Source organism: Amblyomma americanum, chromosome 3, assembly GCF_052857255.1.
Source record: "Amblyomma americanum isolate KBUSLIRL-KWMA chromosome 3, ASM5285725v1, whole genome shotgun sequence".
Taxonomy (NCBI): domain Eukaryota; kingdom Metazoa; phylum Arthropoda; class Arachnida; order Ixodida; family Ixodidae; genus Amblyomma; species Amblyomma americanum.
Genome location: NC_135499.1, coordinates 205,144,484 through 205,170,488, shown reverse-complemented (window position 1 = coordinate 205,170,488; position 26,005 = coordinate 205,144,484). Strand labels below are relative to the sequence as shown.

At 44.9% G+C, this 26,005-nt stretch overlaps 1 protein-coding gene across 1 annotated transcript in view; it reads left to right on the top strand.

Annotated features, from left to right (window-relative positions):
* LOC144125921 (zwei Ig domain protein zig-8-like) overlaps nucleotides 1–8,351 on the top strand; it is a 182,616-nt gene extending 174,265 nt beyond the window's left edge. Inside the window, exons 4-6 of the mRNA XM_077659736.1 lie at nucleotides 1,073–1,369; nucleotides 5,377–6,155; nucleotides 7,408–8,351. Of these exons, the coding sequence (XP_077515862.1) occupies nucleotides 1,073–1,369; nucleotides 5,377–5,513 (434 nt within the window). The 3' untranslated portion in view covers nucleotides 5,514–6,155; nucleotides 7,408–8,351. The remainder of the gene's footprint in view (nucleotides 1–1,072; nucleotides 1,370–5,376; nucleotides 6,156–7,407) is intronic.
* The last annotated feature ends 17,654 nt before the right edge of the window (nucleotides 8,352–26,005 follow it).

The window sequence follows — 26,005 nt, the reverse complement described above, 5'->3', positions numbered from 1 at the left end:
CTGGCGAGCGATTCTCGGGGCAACAGACGGAGCCCCCCATGCTATCGAGACCCAATGAAAACAAAGGCCCGGCCGGTTCATTAGCAATATTGCCCCCGCCGGCGCGCGGATAACCCGTTCCTTTTGTCCCGGGGCGATGCTTCGTCGACCGACTTAGTTGGCGGTCGGAGCCGAGCTCCCTGCCCCGCAATTTTTTCGCTACGCCTCTTGATATTTTCGTCCCCTCTCCCATTGCCCTCCTCATCACCTTGTATTCTCTCTGTCGACCGAACTCAGCGAGGAGTGTTGGCATTAACCGGAGCGGGGCCTCGTGCGGCAATCACGAGTACGCGTGCATCTGTTAATGGGATGCGGCGAGGTTACTTTCTATTCCGAGCGCAGTTGCTTTCTCCGGAAGCGCTGCGGGGAAGCGGTCCTCTGCGAAGTGTTACAATCATTATCGGCAGTGGAACCTCGTCGCAGTAACAACAGCTGCCGCGTTGGCACCTTTGCGAGGGCCCCAGAAGGCGCACTCAGTGGCTGTATACAGAACGGGGACACGAACGCTGAGCTCCACCTCGAGTTCGTTTGGCGCGGGAAGCTAACGATGTCGTACCACAAGGTCTGCACGTTCGAAGGCACTCGCACAGCGATCACCGCCTCCATTTCTCGGAAAAACGTCCTTTCGCGTGCTGGGTGTTGCGCTGGTTCAGAAAGTCGACACACAGGACGGAAAATGCGGCGACTCATCTCACCCGCTGCTAAAAGCCTTGCACTGAAGCGGACGTTCCTTTTACCACTGCGTACCTGCAACGTGTCATAACAAATTTACCGCTGGCGCTGAAAGTGCTGCAATGTTTTAACACGACATTTACAGTGGTTCAATCGAAGTCCTGGTTAGGGCTAGTTGGTTCCCGTTCTACTTGTAGAACTCGCACTAAAACAAAAAGAAGGTGCACTTAGGGACAAGACGGCGCCCGTCTTATCAGAAAGTGTGCCTTTCGTTCCTGTGGTAAACACATGAGATATGGTAAACCCGTAATATCGCTAAAAAAAACACAGTGCGTCTTGGTGCACTCTGGCGTCTTCGCAGTGGCCAAAGCTGTCATCGAGGGCGGCCCTGACCTGTTCATCCGCACGGGCAGCTCCATTAACCTGACCTGCGAGATTAGCCGGAGCCCCGAGCCGCCGCATTTCGTCTTCTGGTACCACAACGACCGCATGATCAACTACGTGTCGGCCAAGGGAGAGATCACGCTTCACAAAGGGGGCCCGGAGAAGACCGTCAGCCGACTGTACATCCGCAAGGCCGTATCGCTCGACTCGGGGAACTACACCTGCGACCCGGCCAACGCGGAGCCAGTCTCGATCAGCGTACACGTTGTGAACGGTGAGATGGAACCCTATCCGTCCTTACGTTTGGTGCCTGAGTTACGCGAATGGGAGTTGGTTGGGAGTGAGCATGGCTAGACATACGCTGGCTGCTTGTTGTTGCAAATGAGTTGCGAAATGAGTCCACGTCACTGCATGGATAGCGCAGGAACACATCGCTCATAGAGGCACTCGAGTATGCGATTAATCACTGCGATAGGACTGTGAATGGGGCTCTGAGCCATCTTTCATCTTCTCCTTGAATGTAGCCGGTCTTGAAGACCCTTCCAACTACACAGGTGGCCGTAAATGATAGCGTACTAGAACGAAATCAGATGCAGTTATCGTGGAGGTGGCCGGTTTCTGCTGAAGAGGTCGACTGTTTATTGTGTTTCTGTTCTGAGTAACCGTCCGCTGCTTACACTGCTTCCGTAGTGCAATATTCACAAACGTTGTCAACATGGCACACAACACAACTGCACTAAGAAAGTCACGATGCAATTCATAAATGCAATTCACAGTGCGGCACACCGGCAGTATTAATTAGCAGTGAGGAATCCTATAAAGCAGAACGGACGAAAAAAGAAAACAAAATGGCGTGTCGTTCACAACCAGCTATGATAAAGTAACAGTGTGCAGCAAAAATTGTATCCAGACAGCAAAAAGCTTCTAGCTTTCCGTCGTTGCAAAGCCTTTCTAGCTCAACGGAGAACCCTTGCATAATGCGTAATATCACGCATGTCAGATATTTCGCATTACTTATTAAGCATTTATATAATCTAGGAGCTTCAATATTTTTAGTTTTATTTGGAAGAAGTAAGAAAAACATTTGCCAAGGCTTAGTTAATAATGTTATCCACCGTAGGTAAATCAACTAAGTACATTAAGCAATTCTGAGGCAGGAGGCACAAGAATAAGAAAGCAAACGAAAACACAGAATGAACTGCGCTCATTATTTCTGAATGGATATTCATGATATGGCGTTTAGGCTTTTTCAGTTAATTTGATATTCAGGCCCTTTGCCTAAGGATGACACAATACGCCGCGGTGTCCTCTTGGGAAGGTTAAAACCTGAAATTCATTTTGGGTTGGTTTTGGTCGTACGATATTTCAGCGGCATGAATCATGAAATTGTGCAATGCTGCATGCTTATCTTGTCTCCAGAGACATTATACTTTCTGCTCTCTGTTCTGTTTCTGTTCTTTTTTCCGCTATAAGGAACGGTCTTCATCGGAATTCCATTAAGCGCAGCTTTACTTTCTTGTTTTGGAGTGAAAAAAAAAATGGGCTGAAAGATGACGTCTTTAACTTCAGAGCCCTGTTCATTTAATCAGGCCGGAGGCAACTGAAAATGGGTTTTAATAATGCAGACGAAAAGTACCATGAAACGAATTAACAAGGTATGCGTCAAGAGCAAAACGATTTTCCTAGCCTTAGAGGTTTTGCAGCCTGTTTAACCTGTTTTTCTATTTTTAAAAAATGTATATATTCACCCTAAAGTTCCGGAATGCACCTTCATGGGGAAAATCAAAATACTTCTACTCACTTCAAACGAATTATTCACCGATAATGCTTCCGCCTAACAAGGTCTGATTTAATTCTACTGAAAACGAGTCAGGCTCGCCCGTTTCAAGCTCTCATATTTATATTTCTGTGCTTGTTTTCACTGCAAAAGAAATTCTCCTGTGCTGCTTCCGCCTAACCAACCATTACTTGTTCCTACCATAAGCGCATCAGAGTTTCTAGCTCGAATATTAATTTTTGTTTTAATGTTAAAGGGCGCATTCCAGTCTGGTTACTTGTACCCGCCGGCTTACCTGTCTCCAGCTGCAATATTACGAATGCTTCGCCCTGGCGTGACTGAGCCGAAACTACAGAAAAACGAGTAAACACGTTTTAGGTATTACTGCTTCTACCCTCACATCTTCCCTCAGCTCCGCATATTTTATTCTCCTACGCTTCATAAGCTCATGGGCTCGGCACCTGTTACCAGCCCCGACTTACTTGAGTCGGCGGGCCAACTCGAGTCTGCCGCAACCTTGTTCCCGCCGCAAACCCGTGGCGGGGGGACTTGTCAGATATAAAACACCCCGTTCTCTCCTCGCTCGCTCGCGAGGCCGAGTCACACACGCGGCGCGCGCTGCGGCGTTATTGCCTTCCTTCATCGCTGCATTTCCACTCGCACGGCTTGCTTGCGCTCCCACTGCTGCTCTTCGCGCAGTCCTACCACCCTCCCTCTTTCGGGCATTGAATTGCTGATATTCCGCGAATCTAAATGGCTCTTACACAGGGAGGGAAAGAGAGATAGAAAGAGGGAAAGAAAGAGAGCGAAGAACTGAAAGAGCTGAAGAACTCTGGGGGCGCACTAGTGGCGCTCGCGTGGGCGTCAGTGGCGATATGCTCTCTTCCGCGCTTCCTTCTTTTCTCGTCAGTCTCGGGCTCCGTGAGGCGTTATGGAATGCGCTGCCACTCGTTCCACTGCATGGACCCAAATATCGACCGCCCCTGTGTTCAGTTTTTCTCTCCCCACCTCCCCTACCTCGTGCGCGGTTTCTTTCTCTTGCGCAGTGGCTTTTATTAAATTTTGCGTCGTCTGGCTGCCTTTCATTCTCTCTCTTTCTTTATTTTTACTCGCTTTTCGCTCGCTCCTCCTGCGAGTTTGGGCGCGAATTTCTTTTTTCCGCTTCGTAAGTGAAAACAGAATGCCCAAGTACAGCGCGTGCAAGACCCATGGCGGAGGCCTCATACAGAGAGGAACGGGGTGCAAGGGATTGATGCAAATCCAATTGGCCTGCTATCTTCGACTTTATATTCGGAGATTTTTTTTTACATAACTAACTTCGTCGGCTGTAGCCCGACTGCGCGCGTAAAACAATGCCGGAAAATATGGAAGCTGAGCTACCCTTTGGATCGCGTAGATTTAATCATTCCTTGAAAAAGTTCCGCCCACGAACGATTGTGCTTCCGCCTCTTATAAAGCGCCGGGCGGTGCATTTTATTCAGGAGATGGTATTTTCGCGGAAACGGTTGTTTAAGACTTGGCTCAAAGGCAATTGCTAACCCCTAACAATAGAGGCATGCTGAACACGTCGACAGCGTTGTGGTTGTGTGGCATGATTGAAAAGCCGCTATAACGCCGTCATATTTCGCTAGCTATTTACACTTTAATTTACAAGGTTTTCGTGCTTTCGGGCCCGTACATTCTGTTAACTTCTTCAGCTCTTCCCTTAAACCACCGTATCCGCTCAGGGACGTTTTTATAAGGTTCTTCATTATGACAAAACACTGGAAAAAATTGTCCTGGAAAGCATCTACTAGTTCCAACGAAGAATGTAAAAAAAGAAGTTCTTAAAACCCATTACTTTGTTCTCAACAGATAACCATTTTTTCTTATTTCTTTATATTCATTTACACATACCGGTGGGTTACAAAAACTAGCGCATGCCATATATCCCGCACAATTTTCACCTCGGGCTCAATCACGGAACGATCTAATCAAAAACCTATCCCAAGCGTATCAATTAGTCACATCGCTCTTATTAGTCGATATGCTCGCCAGTCCGTGCCGACCAATAGAAGCGGCGCTTTTTGAATGTTTTGTGACTGTTTTGAGATTGTGATCTTTACGTAATTCGGCCGCTGGACTTCATGTTTCTTCCTCCTCCCAAATCCTTTTTACCCATGGCGCTGGTTAAGGTCTGCAATCAGAGAATAACGAAACTCTAATGGTACTTTTTAATGCAGTAGAAGCTGACTAAGTTACAAACTGTGAAGGGGACAACGTCCTATATATATCGTTACAGTCCTTTACCACGCCTTTCCTTTTTTCATAACCTCGTCGGCCACTTGACCCTCGCAAACAGTCTCTCTTATACGGCCGATGCATTCGCAACCGAAAATTACGGCTCGAACTTTTACGTAAATGAACTCAAGAGCTTATCTCAGAGCTTATTATTCGGCATTAGACGCAGTTGGGAGAGCTGGGCAGAATACTTCTAATAGCTTAAACTGATTTTTGCTTCCCAGGCGAAAAGCCGGCGGCCATGCAGCACGACGGCAAGCCTCTCTCGTCGTCCAGCCGCCCAGCCTCCTCGGTGGTTGTTGCCGATGTCGCTGCCCTCCTCGTCATCTGTTGGGTGCACGTGTACGCCATGACGAGGTAACACAGTGCGGCCCCCTCCTCAACGGCATCACAGCTGAAGCGTCAGCAGCGCGCCAAACAATCGTCCAACCGAAGAAGCTTGTCCTTGTGAACCCGAACAATGCTGAGGTCCTCTGCGGAAGCGGGAGTGGCATCCACAGAGAATTACACGGATGAACAGACGGATGTAGAGGACAGCGGGACAAAATGACTCTGACAGCAAGCCAACATGGACTTGACAAAAACTCGTGCGCGTCGTTCGTCGCTCACTTTTTTTTGTTTTGTTTTTCTTATTCTGCGCGGTTGCTCCGTTCCGTTCTTGGTTCTTGGTGGCTTGTTTCTCTTTGAAACTTGCAGGGAGTGTGCAAGTGACCTAAATGACTGTTCGTGATACTCGATGTATGTAACATAGCAGTTCAGATTGAGAACAATATTAGTGTATAATAGGAAAAAAAAAACGTAGAACAAGATAAGCAAGTATACACCACACGACAAAAGGCGACGTCAACGCGGCAAGTGTTTAGAAGGGAAACGAGGACCCTCTCTTTTGCCGGAAAACTTCAGGTGCGTCTCGACAAGAGACATGTGCGCCTGACCAAGAACCAGCATTTTGCTCCAAATCAATCCAACCTGCATTCAGCCACGCCTTCGAGAAAAAACGCCGGTGAGTACCGCTGCACTTTGCCTTACCAAATTAATACGAGGCAAAATGCTTTCAACAAACTTGGCGCCTCTGCTATGAACGAGCGTAAGAAAAATTCTACGAATTGAGTTCTTGGTTCATTCGAGCGGGAAAAGTAAGGTAAAGCCAGCGAATTATTTTTCTCACAGCTGGAATTTTCGTTATCTTTGCAGGCGTGTAAGTGCCTTACACCATATCATATTGCACCAACGAACTTAATGTTCCACGTTAGCAGACGTATAGTCTTGCTCAAAGGTCTTTGGGCCGAGGGATGCTTTTGAGCAACGCAGTTGGATAGGAACGGCACACAAGATGTTGCACATTTCTGGAGGGCGATAAAGACGATCGTCCCCACTCGTGTGAACTTTAGACGTTCAAGGACTCGGCTGTAGGGCTCCAAAGCAAGCCATGGTACCTGTAGACTTAGGCGAGACTCTACCTTCAGTTAGTGTAACAGACGTATATCTTGAGGAACGCGTTATTAATAACAGGCACACCATTCACCGCCCTTCTTGGAATACTAGGCTTTAGTGCCAGCAGATGAGCATGGGATCTTAGGCTGCTGAGGAACCGATTTTGACAATCTGTCGCACAGTGTGCAGAGCTATGGGCGTTACGGCTCACTTTCGAACTCAGAAAGTTTCACAGGCTGCTCTGATAGTCCTGAAGGTGCCACTTCAGCGTAGCCTGGCGCGGCGATGAGGAGTGTCGTTGCGTGTGGAGAAGAGCTCCTAAAGCAAGTTCTCCCGTTACCCAGAACTGAACGAGTCTTCAACTACCATTTGAAATTAGCGATGGGGTTCTAAGTCATCAACGGGTGAAGGCGTTAAGCCTCTTGTTTCCATATTCCCCGCCTTAAGTAAAATAATTGTGCATGAACTACGAGCTGGTCGGAGAAGGGTTAAGTGGGAGAAGGGTTAAAGTGTATGATTTCAACCAACGCCTGACCAGACCAGGGCTGTCATGACTTACTACCTAATCCGTTTCCCTGAATCGTGCTGGAAAAGGAGCTACGTGATATCGACGCTGACTTCTCAGAGGACATGTGTGTAATCGGTAAACCATCAGAAGTTAAAACTGAATGTGCAAGATGAGAAACAACTGGATTTACAAACGAGGGTACTATTTTGGCTCGAAAATAGCATGCTATTTCCGTGCACCAAGAAAGAAATCTACTTCATGAAAACTAGAGTGATGTTCGGTGATAACCATTGTTTTTTTTCCTGCTTTTCAGATCCATTTGGTCACCTTCATCAAGAAACCGTCTCGAATATATGAGCTATGGTTATGTTGTTTCCAATGGACTCTTGTCTTTTATTTTTCAATTGTCGGGTCTTAAATTACTGTGTGATCTACTGCGACATTGTACATGTAGTTGAGACGCAGCTTTTGTAACAGCTATCAAAATGGCCCCTGTCTCCAAAGAAACTGGGGAATATTTAGGGCAAAGAAGTGTCCTACGCTAGCCTGGAGTCTTGAAGGCAGAGGTCGAAACCTTCGGCCTTATTGTTACGGGTTGCCATGCTGTTTTCAATGCACTTTTTTGCTCTGCATGTGTCGTTATTGCAGGCATATTTTATGATAGTATTGTGTTTTCTCGTTAAAGTGACGCGCTCCTGGAAAGTTACAGAACGTGAGCGAAGACAGCAAAGGATGATGTGTGTAAATTTGCTGGCATGGAACCAGGCGACAAGCACGCTAAACCGCGATTCAACATTCATTACATCGACTCACTAAGCAAATAAAACAATAGCGAAAAGAAATTGCGTTAAATTAAACGCTGTAAAAACTACTCCTATGATGTACATACCTACGAAGACTCATTGTTGTATCATCACGACAGCCAGCTTCTGGGGCTTTGTGCTTTGCGATCGAAACGCTCTAGTGGTCGTTACGCATCTGTGGTATTTAGAAATGGGAAACTACACGTCTGCTCAAGACTATGGCTTTCTTTAAAAATAAGAGGTTTACTAAGCGTGAGTCTGCGTTAAAAAGCTTGAAAAAAGTGTTTTATACTTACTGTAAGAAATAAAAAATGTCAGTCATGTGCTCAACATCATTCGAAAGCGATTTCCTGTTTCGAATTGCCCGAGTAACCAATCATGTACGTGTGTCCATATTTCAACTTACAAAGGGTCACGTTGGCTATGTAAATTTTGTAAATAAATAACAAGTTACAATTGTGGCGTGGCGGGTTCTTTTTCTTGTGAGCCAGCACAAACGTTCAGGAGTCTCTTAATGGAGGCTGGCGCGCCAGCAATGTACCGGAATGGCGCCGCAAGTAACAAGCGCAACTGCTATGTACGGACTGAAACAGAAAATGAAGATATCTTTTCATTGTGAGATAGTAACTTACACATAATCATGCAATTTGGCAACAAGATTTCTAGCAGAGAATACAACCTATGACGGAGCTAGCGCTACATTACCAAGAAACCGATTAATTAAACCTGTACAGTGTGCCTCCAGTGAACATAGTGAACTGGATGTCGCTCTGGTTTCCGTTTTGTCACCACAATCCATTGCGTGTTTGCTGCCACTCTAATGGTCTTCTGGCTGCTGAACTAGTTTTCTTCCACCTTCATCAGCATTACTTTTTTGAATATGTGCAGTCGCTCTCAGTATGAAATGCAACAAGAGAGACGGCGCTGGAGCTTCATTCAGGTATCAATTCGAACCTGGTGGTAGTCAGAATTTATCCAGCTAGCTCTCAATCTAATCGGTAGAGCTCTCTGCAGACAATATTGGGACCTGTTTGAGTGCCGTGAAGTGAAAACAGCACTACAGTTGTCGCCGGTACGTTGCAGGTGATAACGAGCGCGACTGTACCCTGACACAGATCACTTGTGCATTGGAACACTAAACACCTCGGAACAGCTGCACAATACAAGAGCGGCAACGCTGAGAAAGTTGTGAAGCCGTAGTTATTGCCTTCTTTGGTGTTTCCTCTCTTGTTTAGTGTCACAGCTTGGTTACTTCATTAAATAATTCCTGCCTATACAACATCATTTCAATGTAATAAATGTCATGCTGAACAAAAAAAAACTATAAATGCAGATGGCTGTATCAGCCACCCGCCAGTCTACTTCCAAGAATTTACGGTTAAATTACCAAATCGGCGAAGAGCGAATGTGTTGTGTCGTTCCAATGAGAAATGAGCTTGGGCGCAGTCTGTAAGGAACGGTGAGCACCTGTGATGTACACCGAGAATTTAAAATGCGGACCGGCCGAATTTGGAAGTTCTCCTCCACATTTGGCAAGCCCTATAAAAACATGAAAGAAACTTCCCTGACCGAACTAAAACTGCCCGCAAACTTATGTTTATTAGAAGGCAGCGGTACCGCTGGCGAGTGGAGACTCAAATGGTGAGCACGTACAGTTTTCATCTTATCAGAGGCATGCGTCGACCGAAAATAAATGTACGCACATGGTGAATATAATTTTAAAGCTGACGCTGTGGATACCAGCGGGGAAGAGAGGAACGATAGTCATAACTAATTACAAGGAGCACCCAGGTCAGCTCGTGCTAATCATTTGGTGTATCGTCTCTTATGTAATATTAAACATCTCTCCTACTGCCTAACGGTACTGTTCTTGAATCTGCTAAATTACTCGTAAGCAGCTGGGAACATTAATATATAGAGAAGCTACCTGAACCTGAGCGCGAGCATGTGAGCACCACTTCATTCCGTTGAAATAAATTGATCGAACTTAATATCACATTGGCCACCTTGCCATGGTATAATTAGATTGCCTAACGCAGTCGCTTGTTCAGTAACTGTATTGAAACCTAATGAATAATTAAGAAGGGCACACTGAGTCGCTGGGTATTAGGACGGTAATGATCCAACATGATGACCATGCACAGAGGAGGGACGAAATTTATCGGCACAATTTGCATGCCTCGACGATAAAGAGAGCCTATCTAAACAATAAAAAAATCGCCAGACACACTTAAGAGTGATTACGCGTGGGAATGCGAAAGCATTATTGTCCCTGGATCCATTGACGTCGACTCAAACACACGCGCGCGTATGACACCACGCACAACGCTGTACGACGAGCAGTTTCATCACAATTTTGTCACGAAAGTATGGGAACGCGTACAAATGCGGGTGCATATGATGTCTGTTCGTTGTCTGTCGAAAGCCAGCGTAGAACTTGATTAGCACATGTAAGCTATATGCAATGACAAATCGTATGACGCCACCTGGAACGCTGTACGACAAACGCTTGCTTCGTAATTTTGGTACCAATGTCGAGGAAACTGGCGCCACAGGAGGTTGGCCTGCATGAGTAGATATAAACGAACGACATGACGAACGTCGCTGCCTGATGTGACGATGCTGGGCTCGCTCTGTGCGTCATACGGCCGCTTGATTACGTCACCCTATTGTTCTGGGTGCCGCTGGGATTTTCTGTACCATCTGCCAGTACACATGCCACCATCAGCGAGTACACATGCCACCATCTTTTCTCGTAATGGGCGTAGTAGTCATTTCGCATTAATTGCTATATACCAAACATAAGCTACTGCCGAACTCTTATTCAGTGGTTTGTTTAAGCATGCATTACAATACAAAATTATAAAAAGGCGCAGTTATAGACGCAATTTATTTTATTATTTAGGAAAGCATTCAATGCTGGATAAATAATGAACGGAATGCAGGCACGAACAAGATGAGGGCATTGCTACAGGGCATGTTCTCTTCAGAATTTTGTAGTCTGCTTGCTTTTATATAGCTCAAAGTCAATGACAAGAAAGAGGAAAAAGACTGTTCTGAGAAAACATGTTCCGTCTGCTAAGTAAAAGAGATTAGTCTAATAGGCAACACATTAACACGGACAGCACTGTAGTTTGTGCTGTAGTGTGAGATATTGAGTGTGATAGCTCTGAATATGAGGCCTTGCTAAAAGAGACCGATTTTAGCGGTTGGCTGAAGACCCCCCTCTCACCTGAGGCACGACTTCTGTTCGTTTGTTATACGTGCTACTTGCATACTTGTTTCAAGCTAGTCCCCATGTCTTTCCTGCGTCATGGCACGTCAACTTGGCAGCCCAAAGCGATCTGTCAACCCTTGACAACTCGGCGAGATGAGAATCTGGAAGGCTTCAAAAATAGACTAGTGTTTCGGGCTCTACGAAAGTAAGCTCGTGCTGTACTGTTTAAGCACTGCAGCATTCTTCATTCCAGGAACAAATGTTCAACGAAATCATCCGCATGCACTGCACACAGACAATTAGCTTAGCACAAGAAACAATAAATATGCTGTTGAGTCTCCACCTTACTGCACCTGTGAGAACATACTAAATTCGTATCCGACAGCCTTTCATACATCTTCAATGAAGGTAATGAGTTCCAAACAGCCCTACAGGATGAATCCTTTGAAAATAATGCCTTGTCTAATTGCGTCCACGAAATTTCCTTATTGTATTGTATATTCCCAACCCATTGCTTTAGTGAGGAGAAAAAGCAATAAATGGCTTTGTACTTGAACTCCCATGCGCTCCGTCTCATTGCAGCTGGGATTGGCACATGATTTCTAGCAACGCTGGGGATGCATGTTATTTGTAACATTTGTTTCCCTGACTGATGATTAATCTTGTGCCCTATTTTTTAGTGCTGTAGCTCAATTTACATGTGTTTGGCTTGTGCTAAGAACAACGAATTGGCTATTGATTGCTTTTATTTATATTTAAGAAAACTTTTTACTTAGTCCCTTATTCTTTACTGCTTGAAACTATCTTGGCACAACACGTTTTGTTCAGTTATTGAAAGGATTAAAGAATATTTAATTTCAGATGTTAACTGGTAGCGTTAAACGGAACGCAGTCTGATCGGGTGGAAGCATCATCTGCTGTACCGAAGGGGTCGGCACAGGAGCCATTCTTTTTTCATTTATACGAAAGACATATTCTGCTGCGAGCCACTGCGTTGGCTCATTGGTTATGGCACTCGGCTGCTGACTCGAAAGACGCGGGTTTGATCCCGGCTGCGGCGGTTGAATTTCGATGGAGGCGAAATTCTAGAGGCCCGTGTAATGTGCGATGTCAGTGCACATTAAATAACCCCAGGCGATAGAAATTTACGGAGCCCTCTACTACGGCGGCCCTCATTGCCTGAGTCGCATTGGGATGTTAAACCTCCATAAAACTGTTGGGGATGGGAAGCCTGGCATATCAGGCCTAATCACTGGTCCAACCGGTCAGTGATTACTTCCGCCGATAAGAAACATGCATCCGTTCAATAGGATAACCTGCCAAAACGCAAACTGAAAGGAAAGCATTAACTAATCAACATGTTGCTGCATGCAACTTCCTCCTGCGACACTCGCAACTTTTGACGGCGCGCAATACTTCGCGCAAGATGTCAGGGTCTGTAAGCCAAGCGCAAGGCCGCGAATTTTTTTTTTATTATTTCGCGGTCCTGCCTTGTGGCAAACGATCCGGCTATTGATATACTATAGAAGGTCGTAGAACTTTTTTCATCCAAGAACCTCACCAGTCTACGGCTCTTAGAACTGTCCGTCAGCGGCAAAGTGAAGCCTTCCCCTCTGGAAGCCTCTAGCCCAAATTCCTGTGGTCGTCTTGTTCTTGAAGTCTTTGTTCGCGGACACATTCACAGCAGGTGGCGAACGTCCAAATCAGTGGAGGACGTGGAACGTTGAACAAATACGCTTGGCAGTTTCTTGGAGAGTCCCATCGACACGTCAGCGACGGGCTTGCACCCATCTGATAAAACAAGCGGATGTTCTGAAGGAACGTGTCGCATAAACCTCGTCGTAGTATAGCCGAATCCAATGCTCTGTTTTGAAAATACGGCTGCTATGAGAAAAAGCATATTTATCGCTAAACCCTCGCTGCCTAGGTTAGAGATTCTCAGTTTTTGTTTTCCTTAAAAAAAGCGAGATGTGTTCGGAATAGCAACCTTGCAGACCAACAGAGATGAACGCAATGTTAGCACTTAGGAGACGAGGTTTCTGTTATTTTTAGCGGACAAGTCGTTCATCGCCTCCTCCGCTTTTGACGCACAGTTTTTACGAATTAAGACAAGCTCATATCAAATATGATTTCACGCATGTCATGAAAAACACGTTGTTTTCTAAACCAGAAAAAAATACCTCTAATACAAACAGCATGAACGCAGACATATAAATCGCACAGTGACCTATTCAACCAATGCACATACATTATCAATGTGCCACTTTTAAACAGAATATGTAAACTCTTAACCGCTTATTCTGCACACTCGAAATGGAATGGACAAGCCTTATGCGACTTGTTATTCTACGGAGAAAGAATTCTCAGCGCTGGGTCGGTTTCTTCAAGCAGACCTAAACCTGAACCAAACTCTTGGAATGAAAAGTGCACGGGAGGGGAATACATGTAGTCCAACGATGGACGGCAAAAGTTACTGCCTGCGCTGTAGTCGCAAACAGCGCATTCAATTCAGTGGCTGACTCCGGTACGAAGCAAGACGAAGCAAAGCTTCAGAAGCAAATCGGATCAGGAGGGAATATCAGTCGAGACTTGCCACCAAACCAGTTCCGTTTCCTCCATTGCTCTTGCCATTGAAACAGATCCCCGCCGTGCAATACCTCTAATGGAAGTTATCGATTGTGCGAGCGAAAGCGGAACACACTTGAGACACGGCGAGCGCGGTGCTGAATCAAAGCTCTGCGGCTCCGGCGTTCATCGAGACGCGCTTTAAAAGCAGCTCTCGCCTCACGTTTCCAGCGCTCCGGAGAAGGGGCGGGCTTTGTCGAACAACTCGAGCTTCTGGAGAACGTGGGTGGTTGTTGTTGTTATCACTGCTTCGATAGCTTTCGCACCTCCTCCTGCGGACAGAATATGGATATGTGAGCTCGCAGAGTTCGGCGTTAACTTGTCGATGTTTGAGAACGTCGTCTGAGAGCCAAGAGGAACAAGTGCGGCGATACCTGAGCATCTAGATGGGGCGACGCTTTGTTAAAGGGCAAGCCGAGGCATTGTTAACTGGACAAAAATATTATTTCCGGGTAGAGTTCAGCTCTAAAATTCAGAATTATCTAAAGAAAGAAAAAATTAATGGATGATTCGCGAATGCGAAATTAAATGAAGAGCGTTAGCTAAGTTGTTTTCACCTATGCGTTCGACAGATTCGAACAGCAACGTGTACGTTACGTAGCGACAATTCGTTTGGTCTCACCTGCATTCCTCTGCGACCACTGGTTCGCTAGCCACAACCCTTCGAAGGTCGCCCCCTGTAACGGTTTTGAGGACCAAAGGAGGTCCCTAGGATGGCGAATGGGGCTGTAGCTTGTTGCAACGTGTCAGCGGATGGCCCTGCATCGAGGGTGAAAGCTTCAGGCCGGAATGATGATGCCAGGATACTCGAATTTCCATCGCACGCCAGGTTTTGAGCAGCATGTTTCCGAACCTATGAAATACGCCGCACAAAACATCAGGCACGAAAGCACACTTCGCTGTAACGAGTACACTATTTCTCTCTGTTTTGGATATAATTCTCTTAAAGTTTCACTAAACAACATTGATATTTCTCACGTCTATGTTTGACGTAACACATCTTTTCACAAGGTGGAAACACATGAATATTATGTAAATGACGGGACATTTGACGGAATAAGGCAGGATACTGCAAAGTGCTGCGAGCCATTTACCTCTATTTAATGCGGCCAAAAGCGCGTTGTCTTTCCGCATTGCATACCAGCGATAAGGCGCAACAAAACTCCAAACCAAATCTCGAAAGATAAACAGAGAAATGGCACATTACCGCACCAAATCTAATATTTCTCTGATAGAGAGCTAACTAGACCACTGCACGACCATTGAGTTTTAACTAGATTGGCCGAGAGAGCGAGATCTGAATGACACATTGCAGATGCATTTTGGACCGACGTGTTTGCATCACGGAGCCGACCCAGAGTTGATTAAGCAAGACAGCAGGAATTTTTGTGCATCTCTCACTTATGAATGATACAAGCCCGACTGAATAAGAGAAAATATTTTCCATGCTATATGAATTTTTTAATTATTCCGCACCGTTTGGGACATTTTTGTCTGTTTCATCAATGATAATTGCAGCAAGGAATTACCCGAATCAATAGCCTCTGAGCACGACACACTTAAATTCAGGACTAAACTAGCTCCCCATCTATATACATAACTACAACGATTTCCTTTGTGCGTAATTTTATTCTTCCAAGTTTATGTATGTGCCCCGCCGCGGTGGCTCAGTGGTTAGGGCGCTCGACTACTGATCCGGAGCTCCCGGGTTCGAACCCGACCGCGGCGGCTGCGTTCTTATGGAGGAAAAACGCTAAGGCGCCCGTGTGCTGTGCGATGTCAGTGCACGTTAAAGATCCCCAGGTGGTCGAAATTATTCCGGAGCCCTCCACTACGGCACCTCTTCTGCCTTTCTTCTTTCACTCCTTCCTTTATCCCTTTCCTTACGGCGCGGTTCAGGTGTCCAACGATATATGAGACAGATACTGCGCCATTTCCTTTCCCCCCAAAACCAATTAATTAAAAAAAAAGTTTGTTTATCCACCGCGGTGGCTCAGCGGTTAGGGCCCTCGGCTACTGATACGGAGTTCCCGGGTTTGGTTTATAGTTTATAGGGGTTTAACGTCACAAAGCGACTCAGGCTATAAGGGGTTCGAACCCCACCGCAGCGGCTGCGTTTTGATGGAGGCAAAGCGCAAAGGCGCCCGTGTGCTGTGCGATGTCAGTGCATGTTAAAGATCCCCAGGTGGTCAAAATTATTCCGGAGCCCTCCACTACGGCACATGTTTCTTCCTTTCTTCTTTCACTCCCTCCTTTATCCCTTCCTTTACGGCGTGGTTCAGGTATCCGCCGATATATGAGACAGATACTGCGCCATTTCCTTTCCCCCAAAACTAATTATTATTATTAATTATTATTATTATTATTATTATTCGAATTTATGTGATCGTGGTAGGTGTTGCGTTTTTGATAATATTGCACTTATACTGCTTATAGTCTGTTTTAGGAGTTTTGAGTTTTGTTTTGTTACAATTTATGGTTTCCGTAAATTATTATTGTAATATTGTATTGTAGTGCCTGTTCTCGTTTTTCTATTACTGACCATTGATATATATGTTATCGATCTCCCCCCTCCCCTCCTTTAAGTAATACCCCACTTAGGAGCCTTTAAGGGATAATAAACAAGAATGATGATAATGTTGAGTTGTAGATCTCGACGAGAATGAAGCTCACGTAAAGATTAATAAATATGGAGGTGTTAGAACCGCCGCGGTTCGTGAAAAAAAAAAAGACGGCATTATTAGTGAACTTTCGCCGCGGGCACTTTTGCTTTCCTGGTCTGATTTTACGAGCTGTGAACGCAATATCAGTTCCCACAACTATGAAGAAAACGAATCCGTATCAAGCAGGTCGCGTCCGATGCGGAAACGGGAAGTTATAATTCCATCCCGCCTGTGGGGTAAAGAGCAACCCCGTGAAAGCGCCTCCAGCACGCTGTGATTTAATTTTATTTTCTTCAAAGTTCTACGTCGATAAAAGAAGAGAAAGAGAGAGGGCAAGTCACCTGGCCAGCTGTCGTAAAAGATGGTCTCCGATGACCAGTTCCAAGACATATAAACCCTTTTTGCAAGCGGAATTGGCGAAGTAAACTTTTATATCTCGCGAGGAAAAGACGGAACGTCAGGCCACCGTGAACTCCGCGCCAAACTCAGTTTCGCTCTTCCTCTAGCTGCTTTTGTTTATTCTTTTGCATTCACTGGGGCCAGATCTACGACTAGTAATAATATATGAAGAAGTGGAATCAAGAAATGAACCTGTAAAAGAAAAAAAGAAATTGTTCGAGGAATTGTAAAAGTGTAACCCGAGAGAATGGTCTTTCTTGGGCTCGAATTTGGTTTAGTTTGTCACATCTCTGTCGTACTTTAAAAGCAATGCAAGTTTGGGACCTGTGTGAGGTAACAGAACTCCAAAAGTAGCGCGTAAAAAAGACTGCTATTTTTTTATTATTGGCTGTAAATCGCGCGCAAGGAAAAAGAAATAAAAAGAACAGCCAAGACCAGCACTCTGCTCTCGGGCGAAGGTGTCGAAAGGATACAAGTTGTAAAAAATAGCGCGTGGGGATTCTTACCAGATAATAATAATAATAATAATAATTGGTTTTTTAGGGAAAGGAAATGGCGCAGTATCTGTCTCATATATCGTTGGACACCTGAACCGCGCCGTAAGGGAAGGGATAAAGGAGGGAGTGAAAGAAGAAAGGAAGAGAGAGGGGCCGTAGTGGAGGGCTCCGGAATAATTTCGACCACCTGGGGATCTTTAACGTGCACTGACATCGCACGGCACACGGGCGCCTTACCGTTTTTCCTCCATAAAACGCAGCCGCCGCGGTCTGGTTCGAACCCGGGAACTCCGGATCAGTAGTCGAGCGCCCTAACCACTGAGTCACCGCGGCGGGTTACCAGATATCTCTTGGGTTGCCAATTTAATGCATACCACCTTCTTTCGCCGTTACAGTTTTTTCCAAGTTTGCTCTGGCATAATTGGAGTTGTATATACCCAATAAATAAAACTGCACTGGTTGTCATAACTTTATGACCCTGTCGATATTAAATAATAAACCATGTAAGTGTTTACAAAGCCAATAATTGTTGTTCGGGGCACTAATAAATCTGTTTTCTGGTCCCTCATGGGAACAACTCGATAATACGAACTCCTCTCTCTGTATCAATAGAACTTACTACAGAAAAACGACGAATATATAATCGAGATCTAAATACTGTGGGACATGTGTTCTCTGAGAAAAAAAAAAACATTTAATGTAGCTCTGCCTCGGGACCCCTCAGTTTTGTGGCGCACTTACCAGCGTTAAGAGCAAACATGTCCCCTCATAGTATCAGCAATTTCTGGTGTCTACATTACTTGACTAAGCCTAAATTTTTTTTTTCGCACACTGGCGTCAACACGTGGGAGACCTAAGGCCCCGTCGGCGAAAGCTCTGCAGGATTTTTTTAATAAAGTTGTTACCAACCAACCAACTGACGTCCCGTAAACATTTGATCGCGACAGTACACGTACGCTTACAAGAGTGTGGAGCTAGGACTGCTGCCAGAGAATGCAGCACAGACCAACATTCCAACACCTTTTGTGGGCATCTCTATAGTTCGCATTGTGTCTTGCCGATAAAAGTTTCACTGAATAAAACTTTTGTGGTTGATACATTATTGGTGCTCTTGCTTTTCATTTCTTTTTTATAGCAAAAGCGTAACAACAAAGTAGCGACAGCGTCGGCGTCAGCGCAACAGGGCACCACGCTGATTGGTCAACACACAGTGACATCAAGCATGACGTCACTTCAAAGCCCAATGTCAACGCACAGCGCAACACGCTGACCAGTTAACATGCAGTGGTATCATGCACAACTACACTGTGACATGCCACGCTGACTTGTCCGAACATGGTGACGTCATTAGTGACTGCAAAGTGACATCACAGGCAATCTGCCAGATAAAATCAGAATAATATTGATTAAAGATACTGTATTCACTGCCGAAAACAGCCGTCGCTGAACTTCGCGTTACGCTATACTAACCCGCCGGAGCTTTTGCCTGCGTTTTTTAATAATAATAATAATAATAATAATAATAATAATTGGTTTTTAGGGAAAGGAAATGGCGCAGTATCTGTCTCATATATCGTTGGACACCTGAACCGCGCCGTAAGGGAAGGGACAAGGGAGGGAGTGAAAGAAGAAAGGAAGATAGAGGTGCCGTAGTGGAGGGCTCCGGAATAATTTCGACCACCTGGGGATCTTTAACGTGCACTGACATCGCACAGCACACGGGCGCCTTAGCGTTTTTCCTCCATAAAAACGCAGCAGCCGCGGTCGGGTTCGAACCCGGGAACTCCGGATCAGTAGTCGAGCGCCCTAACCACTGAGCCACCGCGGCGGGTCCTGCGTTTTTTAAAGTTCAGAATACTCCTAATGAAACTCCCGCCGAATTTGATTTGCGGAAAAAGCAGCCGCTTGGGCTGCCACCGCCGATCCGGGACCCGCGAGTCCAAGAGGCCGCCTGTGGCGTATGACGTCGTTGTATCAGAAAAGCTTTCTTCCGTGTGCGTACTGTTATTTCGTCTTTTTGATATTTTATGCAACACTGAAGATAAAGTCCTGCATTCTCCATAGTTCCGTAATCCTAACCCGCTGACGCCTATATGAAAAAAAAAAGTGCTGCCGGCAGTGCCACGGCTGACTCTTTACGTGTGATTGTCTGGTTGCTGCGTAGCGAACTGTGATGCGTAATCTAACATTTAAACGTTGCTTCAACGAGCCGTGTGATCAGTAATCTAGAATTCAGTAATCTATGAGCAGTGCACGATAAACGAAAGGTCCCGTTAGAAACGGCAGTTGTTGTAACTGTGCTGCGCTTGTGTCGCTCGCATGGCACCAGTGGACTCAACTGCAGGTTTAACAGTACGTTGCGTTTTACTGCTGTACGTTAAGCACTAGCTGGTATGGAATTTTAATGAGGGGCTTAATGCATGGTTGACTGTCGACGACTAAGGTTTCATACCGTCGCGCTGGCTGTTGCTATGCGCGAAGGTGCCGTGTATTCGGAAGAGCAGTTCATTCGATTTCGCTCACATATTTGAACAGCAGATCGTAGTTTCACTTTTTCACTTTCTAGCTTGCGACGCCAGTAACTGGCCCGGTCCCCATCGAATAACGCCGTTCTGAATTGCAATGTGCCTATAGGTAAGAATTACCGCACTGTACTGCGGTCTTTTTTATTTTACAAAACTAAAACTACGCTAGAACATTGCAAAAGCTCTTTAACATACAGTAATGTAAATTTATTTCGTAACCTAGTCATCGCCGTATTCTGTGGTGTACATGCGAAAACAGGAAAAAGTGAATGTCTTGTACAAAATGAACAGTGCATTAATGTACTACCAAGAACGCAGAAAGCAGCGTCAAAATATCAACATTTAGTAGTGCGACTTTTTTCCTCCGCTGTCTGAGCATTTTGCAGGTGCGTTCCCACGTACAGTCGCGGTCTGTGTTGACGCTGAGGCTCGTTGATGGCCTTGAACTTTGTTGATGGCCGAGAACATGGTTTGGTTGGTGGTCTATGGGGTTTAACGTCAAAAAGAGACTCAGGCTATGAGAGACGCCGTAGTAGAGGGCTCCGGTTTCGACCACCTGAGGTTCTTTAACGTGCACTGACATCGCACAGTGCCTAGAATATCGCCTGCATCGAAATTCAACCGCCGCGGCCAGGATCGAAACCGTGTCTTTCGGGTGAGCAGCCTAGCGACATAGCCACTGAGCCACAGCAGCCGCTTCTATATCCCAAACATAGACACGCGAAAAATTTATTGTAGTACATAACCTTCTGTAATCTACAAATGAAGTGTTCCATATCGAGTAAAGAATCGAAGCAAATTCAGATCTTCAATGGATATTTTCATTCCTTGTTACTCCTGCCCGCTTGAGAGTAAGGCAAGCCTTCACAGGTGTAGGCGAATTACAGGCACCCGCAGTGTCTAGTCGTTCGTTCCACGCGCAGTTCGATCACTGAATCGATAGAGCAACGCTCGCACAATGGGCGGCGCAAAATAGCGGGCGGCTGCGGGCTGCTGCTCTATTTGTTATCGCGTTCCCGAGATAGGAACGTATTGAGCACTGTGGTTGTTTGTAAAGCACTTTTCATGCATGTTACCGGCGTTTGTAATGCGCTTCGGTCCAGTGAGGACGAGGAGGTGGAGATGCTATTGAATTCCGCTTCAGCCACGAGGCCCATCAATATCTTCTATACGCGACGAAGAAAGAAAATTAACAAAAAGGACGATAAAAAATTTGCAAAACTAAATCGCTCACTTGTACAAAAGTGTTACATCGTGTCGTAATTTCCTCGCATTAAAGCGCCTTTTATATGGAGCTTCACTAATTTGCATTCTTTTTTTTATTGGTAACCATTAGCGTGATTTCCAATAATTTTCGATTTGCTATTATCCATTCATTGGTACTTGTTGAAAAAAAAGGTGCAGTTCTCGGCATATTAAATACATCTTTGTGGGGAAAAAACACAAAAACAAGAAAGAAAATGAAATGGTACTACTAGTGAAGAAAAGAGGTTTTCACAAAACCCAATAGAAAAAAAAATCTCAACCACCTAGCCGCTAATTCATCGGTTATTTGGGCCAGAGGCCGAGTGAGCGAGAGAGTGAGTCTATGTGTGTGCGCGTGCGCGCGTGCGTGTGTATGTGTGCGTGTGTATGTGTGTGTGTGTGGGGGGGGGGGGGCGTGTCAGAGCCATAGGAAATGTAACACTGACGACTACGTAAAACTAGGCAGCAGGTCGGTGCATCCCACATTTCTGGCGCGCACAGCATTGATTGTACCTTACTACAGAACCTATTATTAGCTGAGCACCAAAAACATTTTAAAAATTACTAATTCGAGTCTTGCACTCCTAGTTGCCCCTGAAGGCTACCCGAGCAGCACAGGTCATTGGCGCAATATTGGAAAGGGATGACTTCACACTGGTTTATTGTAGGGCCAGCATTTTCCAATACATTTCCAATATTGGACTTATTATCTGTGCTGCGTCGGTAATTTCTCCCCGAAGGTGAGAGGAGCGAAATATTTAATGCAGGCATGCATTTAACGTATACAATGTCAATACTTTGTCTGCTGAATTTGGTCCGTCCGTCTGTCCACACCATCAGAAAGCTCGACAAAATAAAAATAGACGCGAAAGGTGCAGGCATGAGGGGGATCCGAATCACCGCCATTCTGGAGCCAGTATGGGTAGTGGCATCAAGGCACGCTGATGCCTTTAACGCCGAAACGTCTAAACGGTGCTGCCTCTCTTTCTTGGAAATTAGGTCGTAGAATGTTATGCGAATTCGACGGGCTCATGTAAAAGTGGGCTTACAATTTGTGCCACGTGAATTGCAGCAGCGGTTCTATAAACTGGCTCTGATTTTGTACACAGGAAACCCCAAGGAGGAAAGTAGAGATTCTGTTAAAGATACCGAGGACAGAGGAATTTTATTAGCTTACGAATGAACAATATTCCCACCAGGTGACGTATGAAACACTCTTTGAAAAAGTTGATGTTTATCTTTTCCTAACGCCTAGAGTGTCTTTATTTGTGGTCGGCTTTCAGTTCTGTTCGAACACGCGTTCGTCGACTCCCTCGCACGTACTCTCGTCAGCGTTTGCACGTGCATGTACTGTCCGCATTTGTTGTGTTCCTGCGTGATAGCTTTTCTGTGTATGGTTGGCTCGTCGCGTGCATAAAATGTGTACAAATAAACTCGGGCCAACCATACCGTCCTTGTTCCCCGCTCCCGCCAGTCCAACCTCGCATAAAACGAGCGACAAAATTGAAAATTCAATGAAATTAAAGACCTCACACGAGGTTTTCCGCTATGTAAATGTAGTGATAGATGTTAAGGTATTCGTATTTTCCAGTACATTGAGATGGAGAATATGAGAGTCTTCAGATCTGGATGTTCCTGGAAAGCCGTGGCAAAATTTTATCAGGGCTTAAATAATGGATAGGAAACTCAAAGGGCTAGTCAAGGGGGGCGATAAAAATGGGTACAAGCCACCCCCGGACCGGCTTCTTCAGGGGTGTGTGCTTGGAGGAAGATCCGCAAACCCTGCTGCTCCCCTTCGGGAACAAATCCAGTTTGGAACAACTCAGCCTGCAAAGGTGGTTCGTGCTTGACTCCCAAGTGAGGAGTTTGACTCAAGGCTTGTACGCTGAAACCAGCGTAACCAGCGCTGGTGTCAGCGTTCAAAGTGTAACCAGCGCTGACATCAGCGTTCAAACACTAAGGTCCTTCGTCATAAGCAATTCAGAGTATCACTGCTTTCTGGCTGTTCGAACTTGTCTTTTTGTCGGCTTTGGATGGCCGTTTTTGTACTCACGATACAAAAACACCGTCTTAAAAGTAATCTTTGATGATTTGATGCAACAAAGCATACAAGCATCATTTGCCAATAAAAGCAAACTTTATTAGCAATATCAGAAAACGTTAGACGCTGAATAAAAAGGAGAACTGCATCCTTACAAAACTGAATTATGAGTATGTGAAAGCTTAAGCCTGTGTAACCATCTGAGTAATTAGGTTTTCAAGTTAAGGCAGCGGGGCCCGAGCTTGAAACGACGATGAAGAACTTTGTATCCTTAATTGATGTATCCATAAGCGGCAAGTGTCTTTCAGTGACTGCTCCAAATAATGCATGCAAAAAGAAGCAACGCCATCATATTAAGTGAACGTAATAAAGTGATTCGAGTACGCCATTTAGGGAAACTACCACCACATCAAACAAAACCTCCCACTTACTGTATCCCTTACTGTACTGATGATGCTAAAGTTAGCGGTTTCGCACAGTCCGCAGAAATCACTTGATTAGCTGATCTGTATTTCGATTTTATCGTCTTTTATAAATGAAGTTTGCAGCAAATGTTGCAAATCACATATACTGTCACACATTTACGAGTACAAAATGCTGTCAGTCGTTATTTCTGCACTTTTATCGAAGGGGTTACGTGAGGCACAGAAACGTGCACCTCACATATTTATTTGCGCAATTTCGTTGCATTTCCTTATGCTATATACAATAATAAAGGTAAATAAAGTTGAAGAAGTGTGCTGCCCTTCTATCCAGCAGACGTTTTTTTTTTTTTGACACTATGTGATACGAGCTTCTCGCAGGACGTATACTCTAGAATGATAACGTTTGTTTCCTTTCCACAGTGAAACATTGCGGTTTTGCATTTCTGATAACGCTCAAAAAGCGTTACCATTTAGTGAATACCATGCTCAGAGTATCTAATAGCATAAAACAGTAGTTTTCTGGCTTTGTCAAGGCACTGGCATTCATGAACAATACTTTACGTTCCCTTTTCCTTATTAAGGTTGCAATTGAGTAATGTTCTGAGCACAACGTAAGTAATGTAATGTTAAATAAATTGCTATTGTTTTAGTGCGCAGCGGCTCAGAAGTATACCATAGTATACTCGAAGGCACAGGAATGTTCGCTTGCATTTCTAAATGAACTAAATGGGCAGAACCAAAAGGAACATTTGCTCTACCAGCCTAAGGCAGTGATAAATATTGAGTGTTATTTCGAAACTATATGTAATGCACTATTATTGTAAGAGCACGGATGATGTATTTTTTATAATGCGACATAATTAGGAGCGCCACGAAGGCGAAAATTACCCGACGTTGCCGGCGGGGGCGCTGTCGGCGTGTGTGTGAACCTGCCAACGTGCCAACGGCGGCAGGTGGCATGTGGTGTTTACGGGGATTTGCTTTTCTACACCTGCCACTGACCAACCGTCCCCTCACCACTTTCTCCATCTTCACTTGTATGAACAAGAAGGGAGACGCCGGACTAAGAATGCGTCAACAAAAATGAATAAAAAAAGAAGCGATGTGAACATAGCGGAATATGCATATAATCAGAATAGAATCAGCGTCTGAATAGAGTCAGAATTGTAATATAATCAATATTAAAATAGCATCGGAATCGAAACAGAGTGATGAGTGAAAGACAACGAAGTGAGAATGGGAGTGGAATCGGAATTGGAATGGTTTGGCGAGTAAAACAAATATACTATCACACTTCCTCCGCATCAATTCATTTGATCCCGCGTAAATTTTTTGTATCGTCTAATCAGCGGTCAAAAGCCATCTCTCCGCATGTAATAATGGATACAATCATTCATTCGTTCCGTTTTTCAATTACTGTTATTAAAATTTATTTACTAGGTGCATTGTCACTGGCCATTTAGCTTATGCGAAAGCACGTCCACCCATGTCTTAGCGCTGGTGCATTTAGTAATTTATATATGTTCCACACCTCACATCAAGATACAATTGCCGTAGCGCCTGGGTGTCAGTTTAGCTCGGCTATTCAGCATAAAAGGTAACCAAATCAGGTACGGCACCAAAAAAAAAGCCTTGATTCAAAATAAAAAGTAACAGAATGAGAGACATTCACGGGACCAATGGAATCTCAACCTGCATAATCTATTAAGTTCTTGCTCAAGCCTTTTCATCGTTTACTTTCTCGATCGCCTGCCTACGAGAAAGTAGTCGGCTTGTTTTGTTTTTTTTCAGATGTGTTGCGCAACGCACCGAGCACGTCGAACTTAAAATACGCTTAGGCTGGCTACTTTCCGAATAAAAAATCGCTAATATGGCAAAAAGAAAAGATTTCAAATAAAATTACTGCCCCGCGCACTTCGAGACGCCCAACGGAACGAGTTTATGTAGCCTGCAGACGAACGAAAAATCCTTTTTGCATACGGCTGACAACGCCCGGTCGTAGTTCCTATTTGCACATGGCGTTATTACGCAAATTCTCCCGTCTCCTGTGCAAAGGTTTTTTATTTTTATTTGGTCCTAAAGACAAGACACAGCATTTTTGAGTGCTCCGAACGCGATATCAACGTTCGTATTATTTCTTTAACTATCTTTTCTCTAGCTTTATTTTTGTCTGCAGTCACTTAACAGATCTCTTATTTGCCACTGAAACAGTCAACTCAAGTAACTCAAAAACTCTCGATTCGCTTCATGTGGAAAACGAAGTTGTCACCACATTGCTGTGCTCAGTTGAATTACATGCACGTCCGCATTTGCAGGTGTTTTTTTTTTTTTTGCTGAAACTGCGCACTCGCAAAGAAATTAAAAGCAAAGAATGCTCCCGAAGACGATCCTGTTCTAACGACGAAAGTCTTTTGTGCTTTTGAAACATGGCGCTGATATTACACACAAGTTAACATTACGTGCTAGGGAAG